At 52.1% G+C, this 22,989-nt stretch overlaps 2 protein-coding genes across 5 annotated transcripts in view; both read left to right on the top strand.

Moving 5' to 3' along the window:
• GAL3ST1 (galactose-3-O-sulfotransferase 1) lies at positions 1 to 18,712 on the top strand. 4 transcript variants are annotated; one of them, XM_019814774.3, is made up of 4 exons: positions 1 to 174; positions 7,472 to 7,637; positions 13,332 to 13,471; positions 14,268 to 18,712. In XM_019814774.3, the coding sequence occupies exons 3-4, from the start codon at positions 13,341 to 13,343 to the stop codon at positions 15,409 to 15,411; spliced, it is 1,275 nt and encodes a 424-aa protein (XP_019670333.1). In that variant the 5' UTR covers positions 1 to 174; positions 7,472 to 7,637; positions 13,332 to 13,340; the 3' UTR covers positions 15,412 to 18,712. The 4 variants fall into 4 exon arrangements, with proteins under 4 accessions (XP_019670333.1, XP_044898097.1, XP_011286050.1 ...); XM_045042162.1 differs by having other exon boundaries at positions 14,271 to 18,712; XM_011287748.4 differs by lacking the exon at positions 7,472 to 7,637.
• Positions 15,791 to 22,989, top strand: part of LOC101095136 (putative SEC14-like protein 6) — a 17,737-nt gene continuing 10,538 nt past the window's right edge. Inside the window, 1 exon segment of the mRNA XM_045042067.1 lies at positions 15,791 to 15,797. Within this exon segment, the coding sequence (XP_044898002.1) occupies positions 15,791 to 15,797 (7 nt within the window).

The following is a 22,989-nucleotide window of genomic DNA, read 5'->3' on the forward strand; positions in this document are numbered from 1 at the left end:
GCGGCCGCACCTGGCCGGAGTAAGTGCGGCGGCGGCGGAGGCGGAGGCGGGAGCATGGTCCAGGCCCGGTGGAGTCGGGGGCCCGGGCGGGTACGCCCCGCCGCCTAGTAAGGGCCCGGGCGGCGCGGCCCGGGACGAACCAGCCACGCCAAGCCCGAGGAGAACGGGGCCAAGGTATGTTCTGGGGGCCCAGGACCCACCGCCAGCTTGTGCCCTGCCGGGGGTCTCGGCCGGTACTCCCCAAACCTCCAAACTGGGACCGCAGTCAGACTCAGACTCAGAGCTGAGTGTTTGGGCAGTGCTGCACAACTGCTCCAGGGTCCCAGTGCCCCTGCCGGCTGACAGAGGGTGGGCAGGTGGGGGCAGGGAGGGGGCAGGTTGGTGTGTGCCCTGCCCTTGATTTCTTCCTCGTAGACCCCTGTCCAGGGTTTTCCCAGTCCTTGGATGTGGGGTGGGTGGAGCTGGGTTGGAGCTGGAAGTCCATTAATGATTAATCTTGGACACAGCAGCCTGAGCTCTGGAGGAGGAAGGGCAGGGATCTCCCCTGTTCCCACCAGCGCTCTCCCCAAGGAGGAGGGGCATCCGACCAGGGGCTAGGGGCCAGGAGAAGGGATGGGTCCCCTCTGCTTGGGGAAGGCCCTGTCCTAAACCACAGAGGGGGCAAGGCCACCAAAGAGAGGCATGTGGGAGTAGGACAAACCTTGATATCCAGGAAGGGCCCACAGGAAATCCAGCCAGTTGAGTTTCCAGCACCAGTGCCCAGGAGGGGGTCCAGCTTGGTCTGTCCCCTCAGTATCAAGCCAGTATTTGGTCACAGCACAGAGCAAGACTGTGGTCTCTTCCCAGTGGAGCCCTTCTCCCCACCTGTCTTGAGCAGGAGAGGGTATGATCACACATCTGGCTGCAGTAACCCACACCAGTGGGGGGGAGGGAGAGAGGGCTGCAGACCTGACACCTGATCGCCTGTGTTGCCAAGGTGACAGGTGCCATGAAAATCCTCAGGAGGACAATCCCGTTGGGAGAATCCAACCTCTTCCTTTACCAAGGGGGTGACCCAAGGTCCAGGGAGGGTAAGGCACGAGCAGGCCTGGGCCAGAGCAGCCCCAATACTGCTGCACTGTATTTCGCCCTGCAGCGGAGGCATTGCTACCATCCCCATTATCCTTATGGAGAAACTGAGGCTCCAGGCAATTCAGTGACTTGCCCAAGGTCACACAGTTCAAAGGTGGCTGAGTTGACTACAGATCACAGGAGTCCTGTCCCAGCCTGCATCTCAGGACCAAAGCCCTGCTCAAGACCTCTCTGCTGCTCTGGGGTCCTGGGCTCTTGGATCTGCCTGTGCTGCCCCAAACCCCTAGCTCAGGACCCCTCCCCCTCCTTGCCTTCCTAGCTCCCAGCTCTGCCTGACACTCAGGGGGTGGGCAGGCTGCTACCCTGGGAGCAGAGACAACAGAGCCCTGTTCCCAGCTGCCACCTCGGGCTGCTTCATTCCCTGCTTCTCACTCAGGCAGAGCCCTGCCTGAAGGAAGCTCCCTGTGGACAAAGAAGCCTGCCTGCTTCCCACATATCCCCTTGTCCAATGGACATGGGTCTGCTGTTTGAGAGCATGGGTTGGAGGCCCTCTTGTCACCCTGCAAGAAAGGGGTGTATCCCTGACAGTCCCCACTCTGGGCCCTAACAGACTGTGTCACCCCAGTGAGAGGCAGTGATTAACCTGGGAGAATGAGACACAGATGGTAGAATTCCAGGCATGGCAGCAGGCTTGTGAAGGGCTTCTTGCTTCACTTGGAGTGAGGAATATGAAGAACAACCCCTTTTGTGAGCCTTATTCTACTCCAGACGGGAAGGGCAGGATTGAGCAGAGGTGCCCATGGGGATCAGTGGGCTGGGGGCTGAAGGAATCCCCAGGTGAGGAGTGATGGTTGGAAAGAACTGGCATCCCAGACAATACCTTCTTTCCCACCTGCCAGTTCCAGGTGGCTTGGGCACTCCCAGGCCTGGTCCCAACAGTGCCCTGACTTGTCATGGGACCTTAGGCAAGTCTTTTCTTATCTGTGCCTCAGCTTCCCCCGATGTGAAACCTGGGGGTTAGGGAACTTGGGTGTGGAGCATGGGAAGTACGGGTGTTTGGATGAGGAGGGTAGCCTCCCAGAAGTCTGCACTGGTGGGTTCTGTTTTTCCTGCCAAGTGGGTCTAGAAGGGTCATGATAATAATCTGAGGTATGAGCAAAGGGCTCTGCGTGCCTCGTCTCATTTGATCCTCACAGCAAGCCCTTGAGAGGGTCAAAGTATTCCCATTTTTAAGAGGTGAGGCTCAGAGAGGGGAAGTCACCTGCCCAAGACTGCCCAGCTGGGGAGTGATGGAGCCAGACTTCATAGCCAGAGCATCTCAGCCTCTCCAGGAGGGGAGAGGCAGGTGGGCGGGCCTAGGACGTGGTGCAGAGCAACTGCTCAGCACTTTGGAAAAACCTTTATATTGTTACATATTTTTATGCAAACAAGTGCATGGCATTCCTTTAAAAAACATTTCAGTCAGGGTGCCTGGGTGGCTCATTCAGTTGAGCGTCCCACTTTGGCTCAGGTCGTGATCTTGTGGTTGCTGAGGTCGAGTCCCAAATCAGTCTCACTGTTGTCAACACAGAGCCCGCTTCGGATCCTCTGGCCCCCTCTCTCTCCCTGTCCCTCCCCTGTTCATGCTCTCTCTCTCTCTCTCTCAAATATTAAAAAAAATAAGTAAGTGAAAACAGTTCAGTCATGCTAGAAGATACAGAGAATGATATTACCAACCTCCACATACTCACCTCTGGTGTTCTCAGTAATTTTGGTGCCAATAAAGAAATGACTGACTTCTTGGTTAACCTGTTCTTTGCCACTCTGAAGCTACTTTGGGGCAACTCCAGTCTGGTGGTGATTTTGCCCAGGCAAGGCAGTGTAGCAGGAAGAGCTTGCCTGTAGTTCTGACTTTGCCCATTTAGCCCCTCCACAAGTTTCTGGGCCTCAGTTTTCCTACCTGTCACATGGGCCAGCAGGTGACACTGGGAAACCTGTTGAGGTCCCAGGTATGGGTGCCATTTGAAACAGTAAAGACAGGTGACCCTGCAGGTTCAAAAAGTGCTTTCCAAGTCATCAAAGACATTGCCCTCTTTCCAGTCAGCTGCCAGGCCTGGTACCCAACTGGCAGCCATTCCCCCAGCCAAGGGGGCAGTAGGAGCAAGATGTCAGGGCTGACAGTTTGGGGGGGATCCTGCAAGCCAGCAAGTTGGGGTTCAGCTTAAGTGCCTCTCTGGGCGATCCTACCCATCTCTACTCCAGCACCCCACTCCAGAGGGACAGAGTGAGGAAGCTTCTGGGTCCTTGCAGGTCACTGCCCCAGGACTCCCGGGTGGAGGGCCAACCTCTCCCATCTGCACCTTTAACTGTGCAGCCCACACTTCCCAGATTCTCTGTCCCATGCCCCTGCTGCCTTTTCCCCACTGTAGGACACTGAGGCTTAGAGAGGGCTATGGTCACACAGCAAGGTGGGGTATGGTTCAGACTAGCCACTTCTCCCTCCTTCACCAGTCAGACTAGTTTTTCAAAATGGAAATATCTTTATTTTTCATTTTAGTTTTTTTCCCCAAGTAATACAGACTCTTGGTAAAACAAAATTATATATGTGTGTATATATATTTTCACTTCATTATGTGTTGTGGACACCACTTAAATGAATACATAACAAACCATGGGGTTAATGGCACGTAATGTTTTTAACCATCCCCTATCATTGGACATTTAAGTTGTTTCTCTCCTCTTTGCTAAACTTTTGCACCCGTCTCAGATCTCCTGTTAGATTGTCTTCTGTGAACAAATTACCACAGATGGTATTGCTGGGTCTGAGATTGGACACTTTTAGAACTGTAATAAGTTGCTGTCAAACCTGCAGTCCAAGCACTGTAGGGAGAGTTTTTTTGCTCCACTTTTGAAGTGTCCTCCCCATGAGATTCCCTTCCAGCTACAAGAAACAACCCTAGGACACCCTCACCCGTTCAGCTTCTCTGCCAGAGCCATGTGGCTATGCATACTGAGCAAACAGCATTGATGACCAACAGTCAGGGAATGGTTCATGGGGAGCAGTGTTCCACAGAATGTTCTACAGGGAGTGGCTCTAGAGGCAACCTTTATCTTTATCTCCTTGGGGGGCTCTTCCCCTCCCTGCTCTCTTAAGCTCAGGGCTCTTCACCTTCCTCACCCTTTCTTTGATGATCCCATCTGCTCCTCCGACCTCAGTCCCCACCTCTGTGCCCATGACCCCCAACCTCTTTCTCCTGAGGTCTCCCTCTTATGCTCCAGGCAAGGGATCCTATTGCTGTTTGCACATTCTACAAGCATCCCCCACACACCCCAGACTTAACTGGTCCTAAATGGAAACTGAAAATTGAAATACAACTCCAATAGTAAACATACGGCTCTCTTATCTGCCCCCCACTCAGGGACTAGCTCCACCCCCAGCCAGCCAGTCACCCAACAGGAGTTCTTCCTTCCCCTCTTCCACACCCTATCACTCACCAAATGTTGTCTATTCCATGGCCTACAGATGGTTCCAGTTCATTCCCAGTGCTTTCCTTGGTCCAGGTCATTTCACACCTGGACAGCTATAACAACCACTGTCAAGGTCTGCTGGCTTCTCCCAGTCCTTCCCCACCTCTACTGTTTGTTTTCCATCCAGCAGCCTGATGGGAATCCCATCTCCTCACTCCTCTGCTGAAGACCTTCCCAGGGTTCCCCATTGCCCACAGGATCCAGCCCAGATTCCTTAGCATGCCTCCCAAAGTCTTGCATCTCCTGCCTGCCCCTCCCCCCTTTCTGGCTGTGCCTCCAGTCTCCCCTGTACACCCAACCTCTGACATACACACATACTGGACAGGCCAGCCAAGCTGAACATTTGTTAGTTTCTCAAGTCCCCTGGGTCTTTGCACATGCTTTTCTGTCTGCCTCCTGGCTCATTCTAGGGTAACAAGTGCATTAATTAATGCTAGCTGCTGTAACAGACAAGCCCCAAGTTCCAAAAGGCTTGACACACTAGAAGTTTAGTTGTCATTTTGAAATGGGTGTTAGGAGAGTGGTCAAGCGAATACCAGGCTCCTCCCATTCGTAGCCCTGCCCACTTCCAGATCCTTAAAGACCACCTCATTCATCCAGCCTATGGGAAAGGAGACCACAGAGAAGGCCTGCCCGCTTAACATCAACAGTTATTATTCTGCTTACATTCCATTGGCCAGAATTCCGTCACATAAGGACACTGAACTGCAAGGGAGGATGGGAGATGTAGTTTGGCCATGTACTCCAGGAGAAAAGGGAACTAACTGCCTTTAAATTGGAAAACATGCAGCAGCTTCTGCTACCAGGGCCCTGTAAGCCCAGGAAGCTTCCCTGACGATGCTTTTCCTGCTCCCCAGGCTGGATCAGGTGTTTGTGTTCCAGCAAGGCCCACCAATGTGTCCTCCATCACAACCTGCAGCTGTCTGTTCCTCTCACCCCCAGGAATGTGAGCCCAGAGCTCTGGCACAGGACAACATGAACCCCAGCACTGGGCATGGTGCAGGTGCTCCCTAAGTATCTGTGGAACAGATCAATTTAAAACTCATTGTGGTCATGAAAAAGATATCCCCAATCTATTGATATGTGGGAGGGGCCTGGGGAGCAAGTTAAAAACAAAATGTGCTTCCCTGAAGAGACCCTTCTGTCATCTGTATGGGTTAATATAGACAGAAAAAATACGGGGAGGCTTGTGCCTCCTTTAATGGTCTTCTTTACATTTTTCTGTAATTGTCTGTTTTTTTTCTTTCAGTGAGCATGCACTGCTTTTATGATTAAAATAAATTTTGCCAGGGTTTAGGGGTTGAACTGGCCAGAGATGGTGTCACTATCAATATTCTGAGAAGAGAAGCCTCTGGCAGGGCTGGAAGCATAGGTTCTGCTATCAATGCTTCCTACTCTAGAAAGCTTTCCTTCACGAGGCTCTTCTTTACTGGCCTTCCCACCCCACCCATGACCTCACCTTTGGTTCAGGAGCCTGAGCTCCACTCCCACCTGCCTGAGGTCCTTAACCTTGTGTGTCGTATCTGGTCCTCGAGACTCAGCTCCCTCCTCTATAAACTAGAGGTGGTAACAGGGCCTCCCAGTGGCAAGGATTAGGGGTGTGTGTGATGCATGGGAAGTCCCAGGCACCAGACTGTGTTTGGTCAAAAGTCCACACTCATAAACCACCTCTCTGCTGTTTGATGCCCGCTCTGCCCTGACTCACGCCCATACATTTATCTGTCTTCAGACTAGCTTGGTCCAGGACAGATAAAACGACTCTACTCCATGCCCTGGACCAATCCAGCACTCACAGATATAAGGGCTCTCAGCCTCCCCAGTGGCTGTTTAAACTCTGGTATTTCATGGGTACTTGAGGGTTGCTCCCAGGCTGTGTGGGGCTCTGGGGGAAAGAGCAAAATGTCAGAGCAGTGTCAGATGCCTGCTGTTCCCTGGGAGGAGCTGGCAGCCACTCAACTTATGACAGTGCTCAGTGTGGGATACATGATTGTCACAATAATGGTTACTATTAGCTGAGAGTGACACCTTGGTCCCTAGAGCCCCCCATGCCTGAAGGAAGGGTGTGAGGTGCTTTTCTGGGCATCCTCTGTTCATGGGCAAGGCTGAATCCAGACCTGAAGACAGACCTGAACCCAGCTAAGAGCGAGGTATAAGAGATTTCAGTGCCTGGGCTGAGCCTGAGGGCCACTGGGGTTTGGGACTAGGGCTCCTAGAACTGCCTCTTCCTGTCAAGACCTTGGGAAGCATTGGCAACTGCAGTCAGGACAGGCATGATCCATACTGCCTCTTTGATGAAGGACTTGGAGCTCAGAGAGGTGAAATCTCATCAGATACCTCCTCCCAGAGCTGGTCAGGTTTTCCGCCTCCAGGAGGCCTCCCAGGCTGGGTTACTTGCTCTCTGGGCTCCCAGAGATTTTAGACAAACCTTGGTCTCTGGTTGTGTCTTAGAATCTTGAAGCCTTGGAGTTTGGCAAGTCTGCATTTGGACTCTGGCTCTGACTGCCCCCTGCTAACTGTGTGACCATGGACAGATGAGTTCACCTCTCTGAGCCTTGGTTTCTTCACCTTGTGAGTGGGCTAATCCTGGTGCTTCCTGCCTAGGGCAGGCGTGCAACTTAAATGAGGTGCAGCTTGAGGAGCAATTAACCTCCCTGCCCCACTTGCCTCCCTGTCCCTCCCATGGCCTTTGAGCCTATCCCAGACTCTCTGCAGGGCTCTGCGGCTGCTTGTGTCCTTTATCCAAGGACACCTGAGACCTTGCTGAGCCCTTGGATGAAGGAGCTGCCTGGCTGCTGAGGTCTAGAGACAGTCAGGGACCACCCAGAGGGTGCTCCTGGCAGAGGGCCAAGGCAGCACCTGCAAGGTATAGACACATGCCACCTGCTATCCCCAGGGAGGGAGCTCATGAATATTCACACCCGCTGGAGCGTGAGGGAGCCAGCCAGAATACTGCTGGGTGTCATTGGAGCGTTCCTGTTTCCCAGTGACCGCAGAGGCAGCCTGAGAGTCAGACGTGGCTCATACAGGGAGAGGAAAGGGGCAACCAGCTACGGCCCGAGGTGAGTGTGTCTTCCTCCACTCCTGCATTTAGGTCCCTGGGAGAGCAGGACACCTGGAACCAAGGCCTGCCAGTAGTGATGCTGTAGGACAGAAGGTTTACCATCCTGGGCTCGGTTTCCCTATGTGCACACTGTGGGGATGAGTCCTGTTTCTCCTTCATTCTCTAGAGGATGCTGGTCCAACCAAACAGGAGGATTGCTGGGCCTGGCCTGGAGCCAGCTGTCAGCACAGATGGAAGGTGATGTGGCTAGGGTAACCAAGAAGGACAGGAATAGATGGGGTGGACTAGGGAGGGGGTGCCATCTACCCTGAGTGCCTGGAACTGTCACGACCATAGGCAGAGGAAGAGAGACCCAGGTTCTAGTTCTGTCTCTGCTATGGCTATGCTGTGTGACCTTGAGGGTGGCCCTGTCCTCTCTGAGCCTTAGCCTCTCTGCCGTCTGTCTTCCAGATTGGAAGCTGTGAGGCTTGGGCCACACTGAAATTGTGCCTGGTACCCCATGGCCTTGGACCTGGGGCTTTTAGCTGACTGCAAGCCTCCATCACGGGCCAGTGAGCACACACCTTGAAGCACCTGTGACTGGGACCTGGGAGGGTAATAATAATGATGCTAATAATAATAATGGTGGCAGCTCCTGCACAGGGAGTGTCTGCTCTGTGCCAGCCCTGAGCTGGGCACTTTCCTTGTGGGATGCTTTCTGCAGAGCACCCTGTGATGGAGAGTTGGTGGCATCATTTTGGAGGAGAAACTGAGAACCAGAGAGAGACACAGCCTTGCATAGGGCACACACACAGAAAGGAAGCAGCACAACTGGGTTTCAAATCCAGGACCTTGGCCCCAAGGTGCTGGCTCCAGGTGCCTCTCATATGTGTGACTCACATATGTGGCTCTCACACTTGTATTAGCCCTGGCCATGCTCTGCTCTGAAGGTCAGGGGGGTCATTCATCAAACATTTACCAGGTGCCAGGCTCCAAGAGCTCAGGGATGAGTTAGCTTCAGGCTTGCGTGTGGCTGGGCACAGAGGAGATCTCTCCTTCCATAAGCCTGGGACTGCGAACCAGGACTGGGCCCTGGTCAATAGTGATAATAATAATTAACATGGATTGATCTCCATTCGTGTGCATGCATTCTCTCATTCAAATCTCAGTCTCATGACTATTTCCTTTCTGCCAGGCTCCTGGCTGCCAGCCAGCCCCTCTCTGGGCCTCGGTCTACCCAGGGGCTCTGCCTATGATTACCAAGGGCCCTGTTTGCCCCTATCTTGCTGTTGTGTGTCCATTGTACATGTGAGGAGACTGAGACTCTTGAGAGGGTGAGCGACATGCCTAAGTTCACAGAGGCCAGGCAGGAAGGAAACCACTAGCCTTGAATGCTTCAGGCTGACACAGTAGGAACCAGCCACCAAGGCCCCCCGTCTGTCCACTCTTCATCCTGGCTGCCCTAGCCCAGCCCACAGAGGCCAGAATCTGCTGTGCTGCTGAGAGAGAGCCCCATTAGCCACACTGTGGCCTCCTGCAGTGGATCTTCTGGCTGCACACACCCTTCCTGCAGGCTTGGGACCAGGCCTGGGACGTGCCAGGCAGAGGCTGTCATGGACAGAGCTGGAAACTGCATATTGGAGGCCGACAGACTTGGGCTTCAATCCCGGCCCTGCCCCCTGCCTTACCTGGGCAAGTCACATCACCTCCTGGAGCCCCAGTTTCCCCATCTGCAAAATGGGAGTGACAGTGGGGTCTGCCTGGCAGGATAGCTGAGCAGAACCCATGAGATGCTCTAGAGAAACCCCTGTCCAGGGCCTGCCTCATAGCAGGGTTTCAAAAGTGAAACCTGAGGGCCGGCATGGTTTGAGGAAGCCCAAGTGGTGGAGTGAAGTAGTGACGCAGTGATGGGAGGGTTGGGGGCGCTGTCCTGGGCAAGTCTAGGCAGTGCCTGATTGGTGGTTTTGGGAAGCTGGTCTGCCCCCTACTGCTGGGCCTCCACCCCAGAGCCTGTGCCTTCAGCTTCCAGATTTCTGGAAAGTGCCCTGGTGAGTTGCGCTGCTGGGACAAGGGTGGGCCCTTGGGATCTAGGGAGGGCAAGAATTTTACCCTTCCCTGTTTTAAAGTCAGAGAACCTGAGGCCTAGGGCCTCATTCAGGGTTTGGGCCCGAGTCTGAGGCTCTGGCCTGGCCCAAGGTTCTGCCCTGTTCCCCCCTAACCACCTCCTCGCTGGGCCCCCAGGGAGCGGGAGGCCAAATGGGGCACTTGATGCATGGGGCCAGTTTGTGCTTGGTGGGGGACAGGGAAAGGGGGGGGGAGACGGCGGGGGGCTAGCAGCCACTCCTTGTTCAGGAGAGCTCACCCTGACAGAGACCAGGAGCAGGTCCCCAGGAGCTCAGGAGGGAAACAGCTAATACTCTTTGAGAGAGACCTATGTGCTAATTGCTTTGCCTACTCCCATCTCTGGAAGAGCCAGTGAGGGGGTCTATCAGCTTCCCAATTTCAGAGATGAGAAACTGAGGCTCTCAGGTACCTGTGATTGAAACACAGGCCTGGGGCTTCCAGAGCCTGAGGTTGGCACCTCCCCCTCCATTACCATACTGTCTAGTCACCTTACCCCACCTGGCAAGCTTTATGACCTATTATTTAAACATATTAACTATATTTTATTGCCTTTTTATTAAAAAATCCATATTCCCTTTTGGGGCACCTGGGTGGCTCAGTCAGTTAAGCGTCTGACTCTTGATTTCGGGTCAGGTCATGGTCTCATGGTTTGTGGAGTCAACCTCCATCCCCCAACCACTGGTTGCCTGCTTGGGATTCTCTCTCTCCCTTTCTGCCCCTCCCCTGCACATGTGTGCTCTCCCTCTCAAAATAAACTTAAAAAAAATATGTAACTCCTTTTTAAAAAAGTAATTGTTACAGAAACGCATAATATTGAAAAATATTCCATTATGTACCCTTTCCAAGCTATGTAGAGGATACTACGGCTCAAATTTAGAATACTGCCCTCCAGTTGTTTCTGGGCCTGCATGTATATTTACCTATATATGCATATGGATGTGGGGGCATAAAGTTCTGGAACTTTCTGTTTTCACATTAATAGATCATGTGCTTTTTTTTTTTTTCTAGGATTAAAAAAAAAATTTATTTATTTTGAGAAAGAGAGAGAGAGAATCCCAAGCAGGCCCTGTGCTGTCAGTGCAGAGCCCAACTTGGGGCTCAATCTCACGTGAGATCGTGACCTGAGCTGAGATCAAGAGTCGGTCACTTAACTGACTGAGCCACCCAGGCGCCCCAGATCATGATGTTTTTTGAGTCAGTCCACTTAGCTCTGCTTTGTTTTGTTATTTGGTACAGATGACTCCATCTGGGAAAAGGCCTTGGTTTGTGTAACAGTCCTCCCCGCCCCCCCCCCCCCCCGATGGACACAGATTGTTTCTAGTTTTTCAAATTTCTGACTAAGCTTCTATGAACACCATTACATGTGTGACTTTGTCCAAGTGTTTCTGTAGAATAGTTGGAATTTGGAGAGCTTATACCTTCTTCCTTTGATAGAATAAACGGCTCTCTGGAAACATTCTCCCCCATTCTCATTTACTCCTGACCTGTCCACCTTGCCCACCTAAGAGTGAACAGGGATATGTCATTGTCATGAGGGAAGCCAAATTCCCTCTCGCATATTTCTTCCTCTGCAACTTGTTTCTTCATGTCCTTTCTGGTGATGAGAAATTTCTAGATAAGCAGAAGACTCAGGGATGGGTGCTGGCTGGTGGGGTTGGCCTGGAGTGCTCCTTCTCTGAGAAGCGTTTATGGGTGCCTTGGGTAACTTTCCCAGAGGGGAGTGTGGGGTCCTCCTCCAGGCTGGTTATTTAGCCTCTGCCCCAGGGATGGTGGGAACGTGCCATGCGTGTGGTCACGGGGCAGCATGCATGACTTCTTGTGGCCTCAGGGGCCCAAGGCCCCCATGCAGCTTGTGTCAGAACAGGAGTGGAAAGTTTCGTGCCCTGGTCTTATAGCTAAAGGGAGGTAGGAAGGCATCCTGAGCCCCAGCTCTCTCCTGGACTCCCATCCCTCAGCATGAACTACCTCCATTACAGTCCATGCCTCATTCCTCTGCTATTAGGGTTGCCACAATTAGACTAAAACTAGACTGAAAACTTTCCCCAAGCCCGCCCCCCCCCAAAAAAACCAGGACACCAAACTAAATTTAATTTTCAGATAGACATTGAATAATTTTTATTATGTCCTGTATAATATTAAAATTAAATTTTATTCATTGTTTATCTGAAATTCAGGATTACCTGGGCAAACCTGCCTGCTAGAAATTGGAGAAGAGGTAGGCATGTGGGCAGAGCCTGTGCTGTGTGACTTGAACCCTCTCCTTCCTCGCTCTGAGCCTCAGTTTCTCCATCTGCCTGCCCTACAGATGCAGGGACATAGGGGCCAGCGAAAGGAGCGGAAGAGCCTCAACCCTTCACCAGGCAGCTGGGAAGGGTGGCACGGGGAACAGGTGGGACTGGTTAGGTCCTTTGAAAGGTGAGACATCCAGGCCCTGGGAGGTCCCTGGCCCCAGGCCTGGGGGGACAGGGCGTTGGGAGAGGGTCTTCTTCTCCATCTTAGAAAATGATTTCATTATGAAGCACAAAAATGTATAAGAAATACACTGATGAACACCCAGGTATCCACCCTACCCCTCAGCTTAAAAATTAAAACCAAGGGGCACCTTGGTGGCTCAGTCAGTTAAGCATCCGACTTCAGCTCAGGTCATGATCTTGCAGTTCACGAGTTCAAGTCCCACATCAGGTGAGCTCGAGCCCTCCTTCAGGCTCCTCACTGACAGTGTGGAGCCTGTGTGGGATTCTCTCTCTCGACCCCTTGCTTACTCTCACCCTCTCTCTCCCCCCCAAAAATGAAAATTAATTAATTAATCAATTAAAATATTTATTTTATTAAAAATTTTTAATGTTTAATTTTGAGAGAGAGAGAGAGAGAGAGAGAGAGAGAGAGAGACAGAGCAGGAGTGGGGGAGGGGCAGAGAGAGAGGGAGACACAGATCCGAAGCAGGCTTCAGGCTCTGAGCTGTCAGCACAGAGCCCGATATGGGGCTCGAACCCACAAACTGGGAGAACATGACTTGAGCTGAAGTCTGCCACTTAACCAACTGAGCCACCCAGGCACTCATCAATTTAAAAAAAAATTTTTTTCTTAAAAATTTTTTTTAACGCTTATTTATTTTTGAGACAGAGAGAGACAGAGCATGAACGGGGGAGGGGCAGAGAAAGAGGGAGACACAGAATCGGAAGCAGGCTCCAGGCTCTGAGCTGTCTGCACAGAGCCCGACGCGGGGTTCAAACTTATGGACCGCCGCGAGATCGTGACCTGAGCTGAAGTTGGACGCTTGACCGACTGAGCCACCCAGGCGCCCCTAAAAAATTTTTTAAAACCAAACCAGACAGTAGAACCTTCTCCCTGTCCCATTCCCGGGTCTCTGTCTGCATTGGCTTTGCCCACTGTCTCTGTCTGCAACCCTGTTTCTCCCTCTCCATGTGTTTGTCACTCTGTCCCTGTATAGACCTTGCTGGGGCCACAGAGCTGGCAGAGGCCAGTCCCAATGTCAAAGGCTTCCCCTCAACCCAGCCAGGCCTGGGGTAGCAGTGGAGGCTCCCTGGGGCCGGCCTCCTAATGCTTGCCCTGTTCTCTGCTCCCTCAGTTGTCTGAGATGCCGCTGCCGCAGAAGAAGCGCTGGGTGTCCATGGCCAAGGGGCTGGTGCTAGGAGCACTCTTCACTAGCTTCCTGCTGCTGCTGTACTCCTATGCTGTCCCCCCGCTGCACGCTGGCCTGGCCTCCACGTGAGTGGCCCTCCTGGAGGGCCAAGGGGTGGGAGGGTTGGGGTGAGGGGGCACCCTGTACCCTGCACCATGCTGTGCTGGGCAGAAATTGTACTGAGGGCAGAGCTTGCTGTGTAATCCTGGGCCTCAGTGTCCTCATCTGTGAAGTGGGCATAATAGAGCCTGCCTCGTGGATCATGTGAAGAAAATAACACTGTCTGTGTACAGGGCTGGGATTATCATCTGAGGTTGCAATGGGGCTGGGAGGCGGGGGTGACTTGTCCAAGAGAACTCACTGGCACAGGGCCGAGATTCAGACTGCGGTCTGTCTGCCTCCAAGCCTGGCTCCTAGCCATGAGGCTCTCCCACCTCCTCGTGGGGCTGCTCAGCCAGGCCTGGCATGGCTTGTGCTCTTAGTTGGTGGTATTAAGTTGAACTAGAGGAAATTACCGATTATTGACTTTCTGGTCAAAAACTGACCTACAAAATATGTGGTTCAGCCTAATCCTAGTTCATGATAAATGTAGGATGTGGTGGCCATGGATGAGACAAGAACCAGCAAGCTTGACCTCACACCAACACCGCAAATGGGAACTGTTATTTTCCCCATTTCATAGATAAGGAAAGTGAGGCCCAAGAGACCACACCACCTGCCCACACATCACAGCCTGGACACAGGCCTGTCTGGTCCCCTGGCCTGCCTCTCCTGCTATCACCATCCTCAACAACCCTGATCTTTAGATACCAGTGGGCAGGGGGTGCTGAGTCCTGAGGGCCCCAGCAGACCCTGAGGCTCTCCCCACCATTTCATCCACAGCAGGACCCCAGAGGGCGCAGCACCCTGCTCCCCGGCCCCGGGTGAGCCAGAGGTGCCCACCCTCGCCAACGGCTCTGCAGGAGGGTGCCAGCCTCGGCGCGACATCGTGTTCATGAAGACGCACAAGACGGCCAGCAGCACGCTGCTCAATATCCTGTTCCGCTTTGGCCAGAAGCACGGACTCAAGTTCGCCTTCCCCAACGGCCGCAACGACTTCGACTACCCGGCTTTCTTCGCCCGCAGCCTGGTGCAGGACTACCGGCCCGGGGCCTGCTTCAACATCATCTGCAACCACATGCGCTTCCACTACGATGAGGTCCGGGGCCTGGTGCCCCCCAACGCCACCTTCATCACCGTGCTCCGTGACCCAGCCCGCCTCTTCGAGTCCTCCTTCCACTACTTCGGCTCAGTGGTGCCCTTCACGTGGAAGCTCTCGGGCCACGACAAGCTGGCTGAGTTCCTGCAGGACCCAGACCGCTACTATGACCCCAACGGCTACAACGCCCACTACCTCCGCAACCTGCTCTTCTTCGACCTGGGCTACGACAGTGGCCTGGACCCGGGCAACCCGCAGGTGCAGGAGCACATCCTGGAGGTGGAGCGCCGCTTCCACCTGGTGCTCCTGCAGGAGTACTTCGACGAGTCCCTGGTGCTGCTCAAGGACCTGCTGTGCTGGGAGCTGGAGGACGTGCTCTACTTCAAGCTCAATGCCCGCCGCGCCTCAGCCGTGCCGCGCCTTTCCGGGGAGCTGTACCAGCGCGCCACGGCCTGGAATGTGCTGGACGCCCGCCTCTACCGCCACTTCAACGCCAGCTTCTGGCGCAAGGTGGAGGCGTTCGGGAGGGAGCGCATGGCCCGCGAGGTGGCCGCCCTGCGGCGCGCCAACGAGCGCATGCGGCACATCTGTATCGACGGGGGCCGAGCTGTGGATGCCGCCGCCATCCAGGACTCGGCCATGCAACCCTGGCAGCCGCTGGGCGCCAAGTCCATCCTGGGCTACAACCTCAAGAAGAGCATCGGGCAGCGGCACGCGGAGCTTTGCCGTCGCATGCTCACGCCTGAGATCCAGTACCTGATGGACCTCGGTGTCAACCTGTGGGTCACTAAGCTCTGGAAGCTCATCCGGGACTTTCTCAAGTGGTGACATCCGGCCCACCGGCAGCCCCCTCTGCCCGCTGCATCGCTGAGGAGGGGCCGGGCAGGGGCCTGCTGGCCTCCCCTATGCCCTCCTGGTGCCACCCCGGCTCTGGGGGTAAGGTGGGGCTGCTGCAGGGGCGCAGCCAGCCAGGACTGGGCCCAGGCACACAGGGCCTGAGATCAGTATTTGACTAGTTATAGCTTTTTTAAAAGTTAAATCTCCTCCCCTCCAAAAACGAATGTTCTGTTTCCTGCCTCCTCTTAAAGGGGAGACTTGAGAAGTAAAAGAATTTGATGTTGTGTTTTTTGTTAATCAGCCTCAGTGGTGCTGACTGATGGGGCCCTGGGTGGGAGGTGACTGAGGATGGGGGGACCCGCAAGAGAGCATGGCGGGTACCTGAGAGTGTCTGTGGGACAGAGCCCAGTTGACGTGATGGGGTTTGATGTGCACCTGTTACATGCTGAAGCCCTGAGTGGTTGAAGGACTCCCATGATTTACCAAGACCTGGAAGAGCGTGTGTGTGTGATCATCCTGGGACTATTCCAGTCACTTACTCCAATTGAACATTGGTTATGTGCCCAGCGTTGGGCTAAGTGGGTTGGTTATCTCAGTTCATCTTCGTCAAAACTTAGCAATGTGGGAACTGTTATTTTCTCATGCCAGAGATGAGGAAGGGAGCTCAGAGAGAGAAAGTCGTTTGGCCAAGATCACACAGCAAGTAAGTGGTAGGACTGGAACAGAGGCCGGGAAGGATGGTGTGTGCAGCCAGATTTGAGACCGTCCAAGTGGTGTGTGTGTGTGTGTGTGTGTGTGTGTGTGTGTGTGTGTGACAGGGAGTACTTGGTGTAGCGCTGAGCAGCAAGCCCCGGGCCCAGGCTGAGTTCCTTGTGTAATCTCATTAATCCTCACAATCACCCTTTGCAGTAGGCACAGTTACCATCCCATGTTACAGATGTGGGAATTGACATTCTGAGTGACAGCAAAAGGGACTTTCCCGAGATCTTGCAGGTACACATTAGACCCAAAACTAAACCTTCTTCTCCCTGGGAGCCCAGATGCCTTGCCTCAATGCCTGTGCACCCTGTCCCTGTTTACCCCATCTCTCCACTGACCACTCCAGGCTGCCTCACCATCTGCTTGTACTCCACCCTGCCCAGGCTCTGGGTTTCCCCCTTCCACCCTGGGGTTCAGTTTAATTAATCCAAAAAAATTTGGTATTTATCAGATAGCTGCTGTGCCCCCCAGCCCTGAGCTGGCCCTGAGCATACAACAGTCAGCAAGTTGATCCCTGCCCTCCTGGAGCTCAGGTCCAGAGACAAAGATAGAGGCCAAGCAATCAAGTCACATTGAGTATGACCAACCAAGGTGGGGATGCATCAGTTCTAACCATCTGTCTCCCTCGGCCTCCCCAGGGGGACAACAGCCCTTTCTGGGGCACGGGACTCTTAGATCTCTAACTAAGAGCCAGCAGTCAGACACAAAAGGCAGAAACCACAGCCAAGTGACTTTATTGGAGACCTGTCTGTACCAGGCTCCAAACCACATGCTTGCACACCTTATCTGAATATCTACAACATCCCAGCTTTATAAACCAAAGCTCAGAGAGGTTAAGTGACCTACCCAAGGCCACACATCTAATTAGTGCCAGTACCACATTTCAAAGCCAGATTAGTCAGCTCTTATCTTAACCCCTCCCTGAGTTTGAGTCACTGTTTCTCCTGGGAGCAAGTTTCTGGCCCAAACAGGCTGGGAAGAAGTTAGGGTGACCAGCTGTCTCAATTTCCTCGGACTGTCCCAGTTTTTGCACCAAAAGGTCTCACATCCCAGGAAACTCCTCAGTCCTGGGCAACCAGGATGGTTGCTCAGCCTGGAACAGTTTTGACCCCACCAGCCCCCAGGAGCTACTGTCTATACCTTCTTAAAGTTTCTTTGCAGCAAGCAATAAGCACATCTTTGAGGGCTTTAAATCATATGGAGAAAACTAAGCAGAAGAAAAAAAGAAAGAAAGAAAGAAAGAAAGAAAGAAAGAAAGAAAGAAAGAAAGAAAGAAAGAAAGAGTAAGTTATTATTGACTCCAAATTCATGAGATAATCCCCCTCCCTTTTTAGTAATCAAAAAGAGATGTGACTTAGTGCAATATGATAGTATCTTGGGTTTGTGGAACCCCATAATTTTATTTCATTGGACCTTTAGGGGCCTAAAACTGCCAATAATAATATTATATGTCATCAAATTATTTATTATTAATACTGGCACTTCTAAGCCCTTAGGGATCCAAGGAGAATAAATCTGGCAAATAATAGATGCCAAGAATATAAATTGTCCCATTAGCATTTACTATCTGCCTGATTTGTTTACGAACATTATAGTTATTAACTCATTTATTAACATAATTAATATTTAACAACACGTAGTTGCGTGGTACTGAACAAGCACTCTGCACCATACAGGAACATGGACAATTCCCTTTGCTCTCCTGAGGAGGCAGCCAAGACTCAGAGAAGCTGAGTAACAAGCCCTACGGTCACTCAGCCAGGCAGCCATAGAGGCAGGATGCAAACCCAGGTCTGTCAGACACCAAGGCTGGTGTTTGCAGGCTCCAGACCTTCAGTGCCATTCCAGCCGGCCATCTCAGCCTCAGGACCGAGGTTTTTTCCATGGTTGAAAATGTATGAGGTCTCCGAGGGGCTCTGCAGCTCGTAGCTCGCAGGAACCAGCCTGCTCTAGCCACACCTGGCAGCAGAGGGCGCCATGGTGCCAAATTTGGTCTCAGCCTGTCAAGACATTCCCAGCAGTGGGGGCTGAGGGCACCCACAGTTAGGGCTGAGCCTACAAGCGAAAGCCAGGGTGAGGGTCATGCTGTTCCCTGGGAGAAATTCAGTGGAACTCCCTGTTCCTCTCTGTTATGGGATGAATTGTATCCCCTAAAAAGATATGTTGAAGTCCTAACCCCCAGTTCTCTATGACTGATCTTATTTGGAAATAAGGTCTTTGTACATGTAATCAAGTTAAGATGAAGTCATTAGGGTGAGGGGCTAATCCAATATGGCCATAGCTGGTGTCCTTAAAAGAAGTGGCAATGTCATGTGAAGATACAGACACACAGGGACAGTGCCACGTGAAGACAGGCAGAGATTGGCATGATGCAGTTATAAGCCAAAGGCTGATGGTGACCTCCAGAAGCTACGAAGAGGCAATGAAGGATTCTACCCAGAGTCTCAGAGGGAACAAGGCCCTGCTGACACTTTGATTTTGGACTTCCAGCCTGCGGAACTGTGCAAGAATAAATTTCTGTTGTTCTAAGCCATCCAGTTTGTGTACTTTGTTACAGCAGCCTCAGGACACAAACACATTCTCTGTGCCCAGGGCCCTGCTCTGGGTCAAGCCTCTGCCCCTTACCTGGACTCCCTCCCCGGCTCCCTCCCCCAGGCTTGCTCCTGTGATCCACCCTTCACCTGCAACCAGAGGCCATCCTCTGCTCCGAGAGCCCTCCATGGTCCCCCTTTCCCTCGGGGAGAAGCCATGCAACTGCAAGCATCTACGGCTTTGCACGTGCTGTTCCCTCTACTATAAGGCCCCTTTCCCATTGCAGGTCTAACACTGCTGAGTGTTTTCAAAGCAAGCTCTGCTGCCTCCTCTGGACATTCTCTGACAGCCTAGCCCTCAAGCTAGCCTGGGGCTTCTGGGCTCCCCCATCTCAGTCCTGCTCACTCAGGGCCACAACTGTGGATACGTTTGTCTGCGAGGCCCCGATGGTATGCTCCTCCAGGACAGGATCTTTGTTTGTCTTAACACAATCAGCCTCTAGTGCCCAGTCCATTGCCTGGGCCAACCACACAGTTGGTTTTCAATAAATATTGAAAGAGGAAAGAAAGAAAGAAAGAAAGAAAGAAAGAAAGAAAGAAAGAAAGAAAGAGAAAGAAAGAAAGAAAGAGAAAGAAAGAAAGAAAGAAAGAAAGAAAGAAAGAAAGAAAGAACATAGCGATAAAGGAAAGAAGGAAGGAAGGAAGAGAGGAAAGAAGGAAAGAAGGGAAGGTGGAAGAAGCAGAAAAGGGAGGGCAGGGAGTGCCTGGGTGGCTCAGTTGGTTAAGTGTCTGACTTTGGCACAGGTCATAATCTCATGATTTTGTGAGTTCAAGCCCCGCTTCAGGAGAGCTCCGCTCCAAGCTCCTCACTCTCTCTCCCTCTCTCTCTGCCCCTCACTCATGTTAGTCCCTGCTGGGACTGAGCTCTGCTTTATATCCTTGGTTACCCTCCCTGTATAACTGCCTCCCATGTTTGGTCTCACTACCCCCACTGCCCTACTTGGGTTTTCCAGGATCACCTCTGAAATAAACTCCCTACACTGGAACCCTTGTCTCAGGGTCTGCCTCTGGGTGAACAAGACTAAGACAAGTACCTACTGTGTGCAAGACCCCCTGCACACAGCATGATCTTTTTACCTGACCGAAGTAGGTCCGCTCCTTGGTGAGCTATAGGAAGAGACTACACCAGGTGGCCTTGCTTCTCAAAGTTTTTTTTTTTTTAATTTTTTTTTCAACGTTTATTTATTTTTGAGACAGAGCATGAACAGGGGAGGGGCAGAGACAGAGGGAGACACAGAATCCGAAACAGACTGCAGGCTCTGAGTGGTCAGCACAGAGCCCGACACGGGGCTCAAACTCACGGGCCGTGAGATCATGACCTGAGCCGAAGTCCCGAAGTTGGACGCTTAACCGACCAAGCCACCCAGGCGCCCCTCAAAGTTATTTTTAATAAGAAGATCACAGGGAATAATTCCCAAAGCAGTGACTCCCTGAACAGGAGTAAACAGGCTCCTTTTATTAGGGTTTGGGGTGAATATTCAGAAAGAGATTTTAACATTATAATGAAGCTGTTGGGCATTTAATCACCTGCATAGGCATGGTCCTCAGATGTGTCTTTTCCTGTTCCAGAAATTTGTCAGTTTCCAAAAGATGAAATTGACAGTTAGGCAGAAGCTTCCAGGAATTTCCTGAGTTTAAGGAGTCAGGGGGTCTTGCCAGTAACAGTCTCATGTGTCCTTGTCTTGGGCTCTGGGTTTCTGCTTGTCCAGAGGGTATGGAGGCAGACTATAGCCAGGAGTCCCCCATCACCCCTCACCCAAAGGTCAGGCTGTACATTCACCTGCTGGGTCTGGACCTGGGACGTCTCTCCTCACCCTGAAGCCACGTGCCCTAACAGCTGTTTGAATCATGGACAGTTGCACCTGACACATCAGGGGGTAGATGTAGCCTGGGACAATTTGGGACACAATGACAATGGGTTCCAGGCCTTTGTTGGGGGTGAGCAGAGGCCAACCCAGCTCAAGGAGGCATCTGATGGGACCACAGGAGTAGAGAGTGGGGAACTGAGGCAGGATGGACAGCAGCCCCTATGTATGTGTGTGACAACAGATGGTGTCCTTCCAACACACCCACATCAACACCGTGGGGAAAGCACCACTGTCCTCATTTTACAAATGACTTTTTGAACCCAGGGCAGCAAGTCTAGGGGCCAGTGCCTCAGGCATCTAGCAAGGAATGGGCCCTACAAGTCACCTTGAAGCAGAGAATAGAGGCCCGGCAGGAAGGGGCTGTCTCTCTGGGGAGGGGTAGGCATGGCGGGCTGCCACTGGGTAAAAGACAGGAGGTCTGGAGGAGGTCACAGGGCAGGACCTGGACCCCAGACCAGAGACTCAGACGCCAGCCTGGCCACCTTGTGTTACGGGAGAAGACTTTAGGCCAGGTAAGTTGGTTTCTTCTTCTGGCTTACACTGTCCTCAGTTTCTTCTTGTGTCCCAGAAAAGGCAGCACCCAAGGCCCCTGAAGTCACTCTGAGCTCTATAGCTCTGGGTTTCTTCCCAACTCTGAGAGTCTTGGTGGCCAGAGGCCACACCAGTGCTATCCATTAGAAATATAACACAAATCACAAATGCAAGACAAATGTGTCATTTCAAATTTTCTAGTAGCCACATTCAAAAAAGTAAAAAGAAACCAGTGACATAAATTCAATAATATATTTTATTTAACCTGATACAGTCAAATTATTATCATTTCAATATGTAATCAATATAGAAATTATTACTGAGATTTTTTGGGGGGTGGGTACCAAGTGTTTGGAATCCTATGTGTATTTTGTGTATGTCATACTCACAGCAGATTTCAGTTTGGACCAGCCACATCGAGTGGCTCATATTGGATGGCACAGGTAAGGACTGCTAGCCCTGTGAGGGGAGCCTGGCATGGCAGGTCACGACCTTTAGCTGTGACTAGGAAGCAGGAGCAGGTGTGAGTTTTCGTCTCTAGACTGGGAGGAGTATCTCATAGGATCTTAGGGTCCTTCCCTTGTGGTTGCTAATGGCAAGTGTGGGCTCCAGTGAAATTCACACACTTTCATGAACATTGAGGGAGTGACTGGGCAGTGGAGGTCCCGACTCCTGCCCTCGAAGTGTTCCATCAGAAAGAGGGCATATTCCTCCCAGGCCAGGAATAAATCCTGTTACAAGACAGCTGGGGTCAAGAATTGGGTCCAGATCTCATCTGAGCAAATCAAGTCACAAGTTCAAGCCTCAGTTTCCTCACCTGGGGAACAGGTACAAAAGCAGTATCATGTCAGGGTTAATTTAATGCTTAGTCCAGAGCCAAACACTCCTTTGTGTCCTTGAAGACAAAGGTTAACAGCTCATTTGGGGTAGGGGGCCCAGAGAAAGTCCTTTGAACCCTCTTTTAGAAGCTGAGGAAACTGGGACCCAGAGAGAGAGGAAGTGACCCAATCAAGGCCACACTGGAGCTGCTGACTTCTTGTCCAGTGCTCTTTCGCCACCAGATTCATCACTATTGAAGTTTGTCTTTGGCCCATAGTCAGCAACCAACTCTTGGGCTTGCCTGTGGAAGATCCTCTCCCAGGCTAGGTCAAACTGCCCTTCACTCAGGCCTGGACAATAGGCTCTGGGCCAGATGTGTGATCTGGCTCCCAACTCTGCTACTTGCTGGCTGTGTGATGATGGCCGTGCAAATTGCATGACCTCTCTGAGCCTCAGATTCCATGTAGCACCACAATCTGCTCTGAAGATGGGGATTACAGGTGTAAAGAGGGCCCCTCCCTGCCCCTATAGACCTGAGGGAAGAGTCTGTCACATAACCCCAAACTGCATTTAATCCACATTTAATCCTTTCTGAAGCTTTGGGAAACTGGTTTGTTATTATCCCATTTCACAGAAGGAGAAAGCTAATGCCTGACTTGACCCAAGCCTTGGCTCCTCCAGCAGGAATGGGTCCTCTCCTAAGGGCAGGTGAGATCTGAAGGCCTGAGGGGTGCTGGCACTACAGAGCCCCTCTGACCTTGGTCTTTCCCAATCTGTCCCTCATTCTGGGATAATATCCAGGATGTGCTATCTGTCCTGCCCACCCTGATGACTACTCCTTCCTACTCTGGCTCAAAGTGAGGATGGAGGGTGGAGTGGGATGAGGTCAAGGGTAAAAAGAGGAGTGTATTGTGTATCTATTGCTATATCTACATCTGTTATGACAAGTTACTCCAAAACATAGCCATTTATTTAAAACAACCATAAACATTTCTTATCTC

The sequence above is a fragment of the Felis catus genome, chromosome D3 (assembly GCF_018350175.1).
Source record: "Felis catus isolate Fca126 chromosome D3, F.catus_Fca126_mat1.0, whole genome shotgun sequence".
Lineage (NCBI taxonomy): Eukaryota > Metazoa > Chordata > Mammalia > Carnivora > Felidae > Felis > Felis catus.